At 37.9% G+C, this 12,951-nt stretch overlaps 1 protein-coding gene across 6 annotated transcripts in view; it reads right to left on the reverse strand.

Annotated features, from left to right (window-relative positions):
• The window catches only part of LOC128857269 (uncharacterized), a 112,448-nt gene that overhangs the window by 52,965 nt on the left and 46,532 nt on the right, over positions 1-12,951 (reverse strand). For 2 of the 6 annotated variants that reach the window (XM_054092952.1, XM_054092951.1), the window contains exon 2: positions 6,390-7,080. The exons of 3 other annotated variants lie outside the window; for them this stretch is intronic. In XM_054092952.1, coding sequence (XP_053948927.1) covers positions 6,390-6,911 — 522 coding nt within the window. In that variant the 5' untranslated portion in view covers positions 6,912-7,080. Of the gene's footprint in view, positions 1-6,389; positions 7,081-12,951 lie in introns of those variants that run through there. One more of the 6 variants, XM_054092949.1, reaches the window with a different exon arrangement.

Here is a 12,951-nt window from a genome sequence, read left to right on the forward strand (position 1 = left end):
ATACAGCATCTCTCAAAGGCTTCAAAACGGATGAATAATATTCTCTATTGACTGTCCGGCCCGATGGAAGGTACTCATGGTGCACTATGCCTTGGCAATCGAAGAAAACAGTCAACATCACCTTCCCGGCTATTTTTGCTCATAGGGTATACATATCCCATCTTTTCACTGACGGACAAGAAGACGGTCGCAGTTGCTGTTTTTTATATGCATACATTTTGCGTTCGTTGAAGGTTTGTATATATGTATTTGTATACATATGCGTGTATGCGCGTTAGGCTTTCTGGATGCATCCATGGATATTAGAATATTTTCTCATCAATATGTGTATGTAAGTAGTTCAGATTTGACTGAAGAGATTAAATATAGGAATGCATATTCATATGATTGCCTTTATGGCTGTTTTACATATAAATCAATTCAAAAGAAGTATGAAAAATGTTATATAGGAAATAAATTTCTAAATAACAGGTACAGTACTATCTCGATAATCCGGACACCCTTAATGTTAGGGGTCGTCCGGATTATGGGGGTGCCCGGATTATAGATGATTTTTGTTTTTCAACTAAACGTTGTTTTTTTGAAATGAACATAACGCAATTCAGATATACATATGTATGTACATAAATAGTTTTATTAAATACAGTACAATCATACTTACATAATAATATGTACATCTGTACATAATCAAACATTTTTTTTATTTAGTATGTACTATTTCATTTCACATTTAGTCGCGAATTTTCTAATGGCATCACGTTTCTTTTTTATGTCAAAAACAGTAGATTTGTTGACACCAAATTCTGTTTCAAACCATCTTAATGATTTTCCTTTATCAAGGAGATCTAAAATTTCACATTTTTTCTGAAGAGTAAGGGTTTTATGAGCCCTTTTATTAAATTTTCCACTGCTCATAATAGTAATGTCCACTCAATTCAGTTCGTCACTAAAGAATAAACACAAGGCGTGATTTATGCTGTTGCATTTCGTATACATATATTGTTGTTAAAGTACCGCTATTTTACGAAAAAATCACAAAGCAAACTAAAAATTAAAATACATATGTATGTACATATTGCGAAGCAAATTTGAAAAATGTCCGGATTATAGAGTAAAAAATGTTAAACTGTCCGAATTATGCAGTTGTCCGGATTATAGATGTGACCGGACTACCGCGTGTCTGGATTATCGAGATAGTACTGTATTAGAAAAACCTGAATACACTATTTTAAATCAATTCTAATTAAACCAAATACAAAAAATTAAATAAAAATATCGAACAAAGAAAAGCGTGTACAGGACTTGAACCTGAGTCAAACATGAGACTATGTACCGCATACACAAAACGTCTTTCACGATTGCGCTAATCTATAATTACTAATGAACTTTTCTAAATCACTCATTTATTCGATTCGCAGTTTTATATGCACATATTCTGCGTTAGTTGAAAGTTTGTGTGCGTAATTATATGCATATGTATGTGTGTATGCGTGTTTGGCTTTCTGGACAGATATTAGAATGATATTTTCTCATCAATATAATTTGGATTTGATGAAAGAGATTAAAGACATATGTACATATTTTCTGTTTTGATTGATTTATATAAAAATCAGGTCATATCCAGTATGAACTATTTTATACCGAAAAGAAATTTCCATTTATGAAATACAAAAAAACAGTATTTTAAAGAAATTTTAATTAAAATAAACTCAAAATATTTACCAAACTTTCCTGGTTTGAATTGTAAAAAAAAATGTGCAAGAAAAAAAAATATGACTTCAGGACTTGAACCTGAATTAAATACGTGCCAAAAAACAAAACGAATAACTCCGCCGACTTTAGTTTCTGCACCACAAATAACTGCCGCGCGGCTTTCTTAATCGCAAATTTATTCGCTTCGCTGTGGGCATGAAATAAGTCGATTTCCTTAGTAGTGTGCCTAAAAATCTTATGAAATTCCTCAGTAGTTTGGTAAACGCAGAAAAAAACTGAATTCCTGTCCTAGCGTAGTAAGTAAATATAGAAACCCTCCACTCGCGTCACTCGCGTGGTAAATATCTGCAATTCCCCACTAGTGAGAAAAGTTGAATTTGAAATTACCTTAGTATGAATCTACAAATTAGTACTCGAAAAAAGCTCATTTAACATTTGCTCCTTCTCATTGCATTAACATTCTCTGCTTATACAGAATTCACTGTAATCAGCTCTGTTAAGAACTTCTCCGCTGTAGAGTTGAGCGAGGGGAAAAAGTCTGCGCGGTTTTTCTTCATTTTAGACAATTTACACTATTCGTAGCCGGTGACATAGATAATAAGATGTGAAACTTCTTCATTTTGAGAGAGAGCGCGCCCATGAGGACGTTTAAAAACTTGGCAGCACTCACACATTATGGGATTTTGAACAGCTGATAGGCGAAATGGCAGACTGCCAGAAGAAACGCGCCGAAAATAACAGACGAAAACAGTTCGTTTTTGCTTAATGAAGAAATGACGTGTTGAAATGTTTATAATTAATTGTCTTAAAATTAATTCAATTGAAATGTAATAATTTGAATTTAGTGAGTTTGTAGAATCCAAAGCTCGTTATAGCCTTTTCGACTTCTACTTTTAATTATTCTTATGTACATAATGTAATTTTATTGAAAACTGTGTGTTGGTTTATGTAAATTTGTATATACGTAAATATTCTATGGTTGAAAAGCGTAGGTAAGGGTACTGAATTTGTGTTTGAGATATTTTACAAAAATTAAAGGTAATCTGCTTTAACTTATTCTGTTCGTTGTTTGAGAATTTTTTTTTTGTTACCCAATTTCTGTGTTATATTAAAAAATCGCAATAAGTCATGTTTTTAATTATAACTTATGTTTTTCGCGTTCATTACTTTATTATTATTAATTTACTTTTGTATTTCAGTTTTAAATAATTTCATTTACATATACATTTTTAAATTTTTTTCTTATTTATGTACATATTTATTTATTTATTTAATTCAATTAATAGTCTAAAAAATACAGTATTTCTTGCAGACTATGAAAACAGATTAATGCTAAATCATTAATCAAAGTAAAATTAAACTTATAATTAACTAGCTTCAATTGTAATGAGTAAAAGAAAAATATAAACTTTCTTATAACTTAAAGAGGAGGATTAGTCATTTTAGTAAGACAAGAAAATACAAAGTTTCTTACAGACTACATAGAACTAAGAGTATTTATATTATATATAAATAGAAATAATTAAGAAAATCAGAGCTTAGAAAACTAAATTAACAAAATATACTCGGTAATTATTTAGAATTCTTACAAGGAAAAAATTTTTTAATTTGGATTTAAATACATGTTTCACCCTGGAAAAGTCTAGATCCAAAAGGGAGGCGAGATAGTTAATGTCAGACAGCATTCTAACAAGAGGCACTTTGGAACTATATAATGTCCTCCTAACGCCAACATGAAAAATTTTGACACTGCGAAAGTTCCTGCAAGGAACATTATAATGTATTCTTTCTAGAAGAAACGGGCAGTCAATTAGTCCATTAACGAGATCGAAGATAAAAGAATACGGATTGTGCTTATTTTTAGTATATGTAGGTGTTTACGAGTAATATAAGGCTATTGGGCAACCGCACACTAAATACTAACCTCAATGGTGGTGTGGAAACTAAAAATTCCAGACCTTTGGTTCGAAAATACCCAATTCATGTTTCTACCGGTGTGGCAATATTGGAAAATGTTATAAAAAATGCACATTTTTCAGCGCTCTCACGAGAAAAAGAGTTTCACATCTAGTCATCTATGGCCGGTGAGTCTGCTCTATACATTAACGTTCTCTGCACAAAATTTGGAATATCAACTGCCAGGGCCGGCGGAAGAGAGAAAATTCCGAGTATTGGGCTAGCGAACTGTACCCTTATTCGTTCTAATTAAAAAAGTATCTCATATTTTTTAAAGAAATTTGCAAGCAATAAGAAATCACACAAACGATATGGTTTTATTTTCCAAATAATATTAATTAAATCTTACAACAAAAAGATCTACAATATTCAACGATTTATCTACTTCATGGCAAACAAAGCTGATCGTTGAGGATTTTTCGAGATAAATTCATTCAACAATGTTTTAACATCCAAAGTGTCAGAGAGATCTGAATACGGGGTTTGATTAGCTACATCGTTCAACCGATTTGATAATTCTTCAATCTTCGGAGAACTGAAAAAGATCTGTCGTTCGTACAGGAAGAGCCAGGTATAGCCATTAGTAACTGTATAAATTTTAAATATTCATTTTCGCGGAAAAAATCAGCAATATCCTTTAATTTTTAGAATAGCAATTATGCATAATCACGCCTACTTACGAATCTTATGATCCTATTTAACATTTTTCTCTTGATTGAAGTCTGCTTTGTTGGCACTTTCACTCGGTGATGCCGAATTTTTATTTGATTGCGAAAAATTGGGATTATTTTCGAGAATGGTAACACAAATGACATGTCAAATGTGTCATAATTTACTGAAAAGTTTGACATTTACGAAATGGGACGCTATATTTCCAAAGTGGTGAGTATTCTTCTTCTTTTCTGATTTTCACATCAGTGGCTACGTCAATAAGCAAAATTGTCGGATTTGGAGCTCAGAAAATCCACACGTTACTGTAGAGAAGCAAATGCATCCACAACGAGTTACTGTTTTGTGCGGTTTTTGGTCTGGCGGGCATTACCGTGACATGCTCAACGAGTTGTTTCCAAAAATTGAAGAGGATGACATGGACGACATTTGGTTTCAACAGGACGGTGCAATTTGTCACACTGCTAAAGTTACAATCGAACTTTTGGCTACCGTTTTTGAAAACCGAATAATCAGCCGAAATTTCGATATCAATTGGCCGCCTCGGAGCTGCGATTTAAGCCCGTTGGACTATTTTTTGAGGGGAGCCGTTAAGGACAAATGCTATGCGAACCATCCAGAGACGATTGATGCTTTAAAACACGAAATCGAAGTTGCCATTCATGAAATTGGAGCCCAAACAATCGAAAATGTGCTTAAAAATTGGGTTTATCGAATGGTCTACTGTAAAGCCAGTCGTGGCAGTCACTTGAACGATATTATTTCTTATTCATAAATGAATGTTCAATCTTCAAAATAAAAAAAAAAGTTTGAAAAAATATTGATTAGTTTTTTTTTTATAGCCGATTCAAAAAGCAAATTTTACATGGCCCACCCTATATTTATCCATTTTATCGGATTTTCCGGTGCACGAGTAGCACTCAATTTCAAAGGATTTTACCGGCAATGCAATTCGTGGTGACCACGAATACGTATATGAAATGACAATAATAACGAATAGCTGATATACGCATACAGGGAAACAGAGAGGCATGAGAATTTACGCTTGTTCAACAAAGGTGGCGCTTTTAGCTAGGTTAATTCACATGGACGGACATTTGAAATGTAAAATTTTGAGAAAATGTTATAGTTTGTTTTGGTTTTCATTAATTTTATTGTTATTCAGATAAAAATTGATCTTTGTTTCAAGATTCCGAGTATTGGGCACCCTATACCAACAACATATCTTTCGCCGGCCCTGTCGACTGCAAAATTTCATTGAATAAATAATAATATTTGTGTTAACCTTTATAGAAATATGCACACACACGCACAAAATTATTCGCACAGCAACTAATTTTTCAAACGATAAGCTGTATCTTGAGAAAAAATTTATGTAATTAAAAATGTTATGCTAAGAAATTTACACAAATTTATTATGTATTTAAAACCAACATAAACTTAATAAAACTTTACTCCATGAATGAAAAATTAACAAAAATCACAGAATTCTTCAAATTTAAATTCTAAACCTCTTCTAAATTATTCACACAATTCAATTTCACAAATAAAATACTAAGTTCAATGAAGTTTTAATATTTAGTAGGCATTTCTTTTTGCCTGATGACTTCATCAAGTCTATTTGGCATAGAGTTAACTTATTTTTTAAGTCACATTTGGACTCAAATTGCGTCATTTCTGTTGGAGTAGCGCCTTTAGTTGGGTTTTGCTAGTTACGTTTATTTTAGCGACACGCCTACCGAGTTCATCCGACAAATGTTCGATGGCATTCAAGTCTGGAGACTTAGGTGGTGTGGGAAGAATGTGAGGCACATGGAGAAAGATCCTACGCACATCGTGGGCAGTATGCTTGGGATCATAGTCTTGTTGGAAATAAAATATATTTCCAGCACACAGTTTTTACGCACTTTCATGCAAGTTTTCTTTTAAAATATTAAAGTAAAGTGATTTATCCATAATACCAACAATAAATACGAGATTACCCACGTCTGCCGTCGACATGCATCCCCATACCATTACAACACCTCCACCATGATTCTGACTGTACTTACTGTATCGCTTTTATCGAATTCGCTATTGGATTTTCTCCAGACTCGACTCCGTCCATCCGATTGTAAAATGTCGCTAAAAATTGCGTTACTTGGCTTATTTTTATGTTCCTTTGTGAACTCTATCCTTTTATTTTCATTGACTTTGCTGATGAGTGCTTCCCTTCGAGCCCTTTGCAAGCTATACCCGGCACGTCTCAAGACCTTGCGAACTGTTTTCGGATGCACTTTTTTATTAATCTTTTCAAAAACTTTTGCTACTATTTGCGTTGTTGTAATTTGTGGATTCTCTTTTATTTGTCTTATTATATGGCCTTCATCACTGCGGGTCAATTTGCGAGGTCTTCCAATATGAGGTCGCCTCTGCTGATTTGTTTCCCCTTTAAAACGTTTTATTATGCTATAAATAGAAAAACGACTTCGATTCAACGTTTGACCGATTTCTGCACATGATTTGCCCTCATTATGCATATGCAAAATTATTTTCCTTTCAGCTTCAGTTGTGTTTTCTTGGCTCCGACCCATGATGTACTAATATAACGCCAAAGCAAGACTTGAAATGCCAAAATAAGTTGAGTTTCGAATGCTCTTATTCACAACGGGACTTATTCGAAAGCATACATAGGTTGCTTTGTTAGAAAAATTAAATCAGTTAAAATTTAAAACTCATACTTTGTATGAATAATTCTGTCCCCTGAAAGTATGAGGAATCGTATGATTTTCGTTAATATTTCATTCTTGAAGTAAAGTTTTGTTAAGTTTATATTAGTTTTAAGTAAAAAATAAATTTTGTGTATTTTTCTTAGAATAATATTTTTAATTACATTACATACAGCTTTTTGAAACCAAATTTAGTGCTGTTTGAATAATTTTGACAGTGGGTGTGTGTGTTAATATATATCAGATCCTCTAACTCCTAGTAACAGTAAGTACAAAATATACATATCTTTTGAATTTGTCACGTTGATTATCTTTTTTTTTTTTTTTTAATTTAACCAGTTTTTTTAGAAAATTGCCGGAAAGTCGGATTTGACATCGGGACAAAAGCAACAAATTGCAGTTCTTCTGAAAGCCAAGAACCTGATTTATGCAGACATAGCAAGAACCGTTGGAATATCCAAGGCGTCTATGGTAAATATTGCCAAAAAATAGAAAAATACCAACAACGTTTTAGCAGTTACTTCAAACTATCGCCAAAATTGTCCCCGAAAACGCATCACCTCAACCAGGTAGGATCGCAAAATCGTCCAAACAGTTCCCTGGAACAGAAATGCTTCAAGTCAGATGATTTTAAGAGAGGTTCAGGAATCTGGAGTAAATATTTCGGAAAGAACGTTACGACGACGTTTATACGAAAATGGAATTATACGAATTTGCAGACGACCAGCAAAAAAGCCAAGGAGGATGGTTCCATGTGTAGAAGTCCACGCAAGTGGGGAAAGTTACACCCGTTCGGGAGTGAGCTAACGTGAGAAGGCGAAGCATTCCAGGATATCTGGTTGTGCGCTGGGTTTGGGACCCGCCACTTAAAAATCCCCCCCAATGAAAAGAATTACAAAGCCTCGGATGAGAACTGCCTTTACTGATGACGACCCCTGCAAACGAAATAAGGAATATGATTTGAGGGCATGCACCTGGAATGTCCGGTCCCTTAATGGGGAAGGTGCCTCTGCCCGGCTGGTTGATGTCCTCGTGGGAGTAAAGGCTGACATCACTGCCATCCAAGAGATGCGATGGACGGGGCAAGGTAAGAAAACCATAGGACCTTGCGACGTCTACTACAGCTGCCATGTAAAGGAGCGCAAATTCGGTGTCGGATTTGTTGTGGGAGAGAGACTTCGTCGCCAAGTACTGTCGTTCACTCCGGTGGACGAGCGTCTCGCAATAATCCGCATCAAAGCGCGATTTTTTAACATCTCGCTAATTTGCGCCCACGCCCCGACGGAAGAGAAGGACGATGCGACCAAAGATTCCTTCTATGAGCGCTTGGAACGTTCCTATGAGCGCTGCCCCCGCCACGACATAAAAATCGTGCTTGGCGACTTCAACGCCAGGGTGGGCAAGGAGGGAATTTTTGGTCCAACAGTCGGAAAATTCAGCCTGCACAACGAAACATCCGGTAACGGACAGAGGCTGATCGACTTCGCCGGGGCCCGAAACATGGTAGTCTGCAGCACCAGATTCCAGCACAAAAAAATCCACCAAGCTACCTGGCTGTCGCCTGATCGAAAAACGCGAAACCAGATCGATCATGTTGTGATAGATGGAAGACACGTTTCTAGTGTATTAGATGTACGTACGATCCGAGGGCCCAACATCGACTCGGATCATTACCTTGTTGCAGCCAAACTGCGCACACGCCTCTGTGCAGCAAAAAACGTGCATCTACCTACGCAAAGAATGTTCGACATCGAAAAGCTGCAATCACAACAGACAGCCAGAAGATTCGCCACTCGACTCTCACTCCTGCTCTCAGAGAGTACTGCCCAACAAACCGGCATCCACAATGGAGTATCATTTCTCGTTCTCTACGTACCGCCGCCGAAGAAGAAATCGGATTCCGGCGAGCCCGAAAAAACAATTGGTACGACGAGGAATGTCTTGCTGCCGCAGAAAGAAAGGATGCCGCCTATAGAGCCACGCTGCGATCGGGCGCAACGCGAGCCATGTGAGACCGCTACAGAGAGCTGAAAAAGGAAGCGAGACGTATTATCCGAAAGAAGAAACGAGAGGCCGAAATACGTGAGTGCGAGGAGCTTGAGATGCTGGCCAATAGGAACAACGCTCGAAAATTCTACCAGAAAGTTCGGCGGCTTACAGAAGGTTTTAAGACCGGGGCGTTTTCCTGCAAGAACAAAGACTGCGAACTGGTGACTGACGTACAGAGCACCCTTAAATTATGGAGGGAACACTTCTCGAACTGTTAAACAGTGATAGCTGCGCATGTCACAGAGAATGTGAAGATCCCGATACCCCAATCGTTGACGACGGAATTGTCGTTACGCTACCTGATCATGACGAGGTGAGAATAGCGATAACGCGGCTAAAGAACAACAAAGCCGCGGGCGCCGACGGACTGCCGGCTGAGCTATTAAAACATGGCGGCGAGGAGCTGGTAAGGCCATGCATCAGCTCCTATGCAAAATATGGTCAGATGAAAGCATGCCTGCCGATTGGAAATTAAGTGTGCTCTGCCCAATCCATAAGAAGGGGGGTCCGGCAATTTGTGCCAATTACCGCGGGATTAGTCTTCTAAATATCGCCTATAAGGTTCTAGCGAGCGTATTGTGTAAAAGGCTGAAGCCCACCGTCAACCAACTGATTGGACCTTATCAGTGTGGCTTCAGACCTGGAAAGTCTACCATCAACCAAATATTCTCAATACGCCAAATCTTGGGAAAGACCCATGAAAGGAGAATCGACACACACCATCTTTTCGTCGACTTCAAAGCTGCATTCGACAGTACGGAAAGGAGTTACCTGTATGCCGCTATGTCTGAATTTGGTATCCCCGCAAAACTAATACGGCTATGTAAGATGACGTTGCTCAACACCAGCAGCGCCGTCAGAATTGGGAAGGACCTCTCCGAGCCGTTTGATACCAAACGAGGTTTCAGACAGGGTGACTCGCTGTCGTGTGACTTCTTTAACCTGATGTTGGAGAGCATCGTACGAGCCGCAGAACTTAATCGCTCAGGCACAATTTTTTATAAGAGCGTACAATTGCTGGCGTATGCCGATGATATTGACATCATCGGCCTTAACAACCGCGCTGTTAGTTCTGCCTTCTCCAAACTGGATAAAGAGGCAAAGCGAATGGGTTTGGTGGTGAACGAGGACAAAACGAAGTACCTCCTGTCTTCAAACAAACAGTCGGCGCACTCGCGTATCGGCACCCACGTCACTGTTGACAGTTATAATTTTGAGGTTGTAAAAGACTTCGTCTATTTAGGAACCAGCATTAACACCGATAACAATGTCAGCCTTGAAATCCAACGTAGAATCTCTCTTACCAACAAGTGCTACTTTGGACTAAGTAGGCAATTGAGCAGTAAAGTCCTCTCTCGACGAACAAAACTAACACTCTACAAGACTCTCATCATGCCCGTCCTAACGTATGGCGCAGAAGCTTGGACGATGACAACATCCGATGAAGCGACGCTTGGAGTGTTCGAGAGAAATTGAGAGATTCTGCGTAAGATTTTTGGACCTTTGCACGTTGGCAACGGCGAATATCGTAGACGATGGAACGATGAGCTGTATGAGCTTTACGACGACATAGACATAGCGCAGCGAATAAAGATCCAGCGGCTTCGTTGGCTGGGTCATGTCGTCCGAATGGATACAAACGCTCCGGCTTTGAAAGTATTCGATGCGGTACCAGCTGGTGGTAGCAGAGGAAGAGGAAGGCCTCCTCTGCGTTGGAAAGATCAGGTGGAGAAGGACTTGGCTTCACTTGGTGTGTCCAATTGGCGCCGGTTAGCACGAGAGAGAAACGACTGGCGCGCTTTGTTAAACTCGGCCAAAATCGCGTAAGCGGTTATCGCGCCAATTAAGAAGAAGAAGAAGCAAAAAAGCCAAAACTGACACCGTGTATGCGAAATCGGCGGAAACTTTGGGCACAACTTCACAGAGACTTCGACGCGGAATATTGGAAAAAAGTAAGTTTCATTTCATTATCATTAAGGGGACCTGGTGGTCTAGAAATTTCAAAAAATCTATTTTTTGGTTTTTCGATATTTCGAAAGTATAGTATCTTTGGAATATACTGTGAAATTTTCATGCGGAAGTTCCCAATATTATAGCTTCTACAGCCCATTAACTATGTAGAGAGCGGTCCGCGCGCTTATGTACCTCAAACTTTAAATTCATTGATCTCGAAACGACTTCGAGACGGCGGGGATGAAAACAAAAAAACTATTCAACCGAATCACTTGAAATTTGGATATATTGTTCACAACATGTATTGCTATGGTCGGAACTAGAATCATAATTTTATTTAAATAATTTCCTATTTTTTAAACTAAAAAACTAGTGAAAAAACCCCGATTATACGAACTTTTTTTTCAAAAGTGCGCCATTTTTCAATTTTACATTTTTTCGATTTAACACAAATGTCTGTATGCAAAATTATGAATGGCAAAATTTTGTCGATATAACTAAACACAAACCCACGCAAACCGATGTATTGTGTAAATATGTAACCAAACGAAAGCAGCTGTTTTCTACGGGCTCAATTGTGTCTATCTCACGACCATCAGACAGGGACTACGGTAACGTCCGTGAGTGTGGGCACTATTAGGCAAAGACAAATCAACAACGCACTTGCTTCGTGTTGCATTTTTTTGTGTATACGAACAAAGACATCGTTGCTCGTCTACTGCGCATCGCGTTGCCCTTCCTCTTCTTTTCTCCCTACCGACCGCATCAATATGCCCGTTTCCATTTACCAAAAATTTAGTGATTGCGACCCTATATTATTATTTACTCAATGGTGTAACTCAAATATAGCCTTTTCTTTCTTTTTTTTCAAATCCCTAAATTTAATTTAAAACAAACAACTTTTCATAATTTCACAATTCGTTCACCATATTTGTTTTTTGTTTTGTTGTAATACCACACTTTACACTTTTTGTTGTGCATTTTCTTTTCATATCATTCGCCTCTCCCAAGTGAAGTGACAGCCAAAGTTCCCTTCACAAGTTCGTTTTTTTCTCAGCATAGCTATCAAGCAAACCTTGTAAATCTATCATCCTTGATTTCATTCATAAAGGCAAGCGTATATTTCTCAAAGTAAGGCTCGTTCATTCACTTACCACATCGTGAAAAGATTTCAAAGGTGAGCTCTTTAACAGACCCTTATTCGGCTCTGAGCGAATTTGAAAGAATCGGCTGATGGTCACGAAACGGGTTCTTTACGAAAAAACATATACATATATATATATGTACAATTGGCACGTACACCCTTTTTGGTGTGTGATTGTGTTAGTGATATACAAAAAAAATTAACCAAATGCACTTCGTTGCTATCCGGACAACGACTTGAATTGGACGAGTGTATGAATACACGTGAAAATGATCGTGCATAATTCGGCTGCCAAATCCACAATTAACGTGGCAACCAAAGTTCCCCTCACAATTTTCTTTTATCCCATAGAAAAATACCAAATCTGGTAGTCTATCATTCTTGGGTCTGGCCAATATCAGACCGTTAACCGGCTCTCAGCGAATTTGAGAGAATCAGCTGATGGGCTGACAAATCAGGGGATGTCTTAACAAAAACAACTGAGATTTGGCGGCGGTATACGAAAAAACTCAACACAGTGGTTGCTCATGCTGCTGCTCTGCTGTCTGAATAACGACTAAATGAAAGAGTATATGAATATGTCCTTGCATTTACCAGGTTTGGCCATTAGCTATGGTGAAAAAAGTCTGTGCAAGGAAATTCGGCTGCCATGTCACAGGGCCCTCGGCAGCCGACTTAGCTCCTGGGCGATGCTACTACTAATAACATTCCGATGACCTTCGATTATTTCTGTAATTTTATCGACATTTTCGACATTAC

This window comes from Anastrepha ludens, chromosome 3 (assembly GCF_028408465.1).
Source record: "Anastrepha ludens isolate Willacy chromosome 3, idAnaLude1.1, whole genome shotgun sequence".
NCBI classification, from domain to species: domain Eukaryota; kingdom Metazoa; phylum Arthropoda; class Insecta; order Diptera; family Tephritidae; genus Anastrepha; species Anastrepha ludens.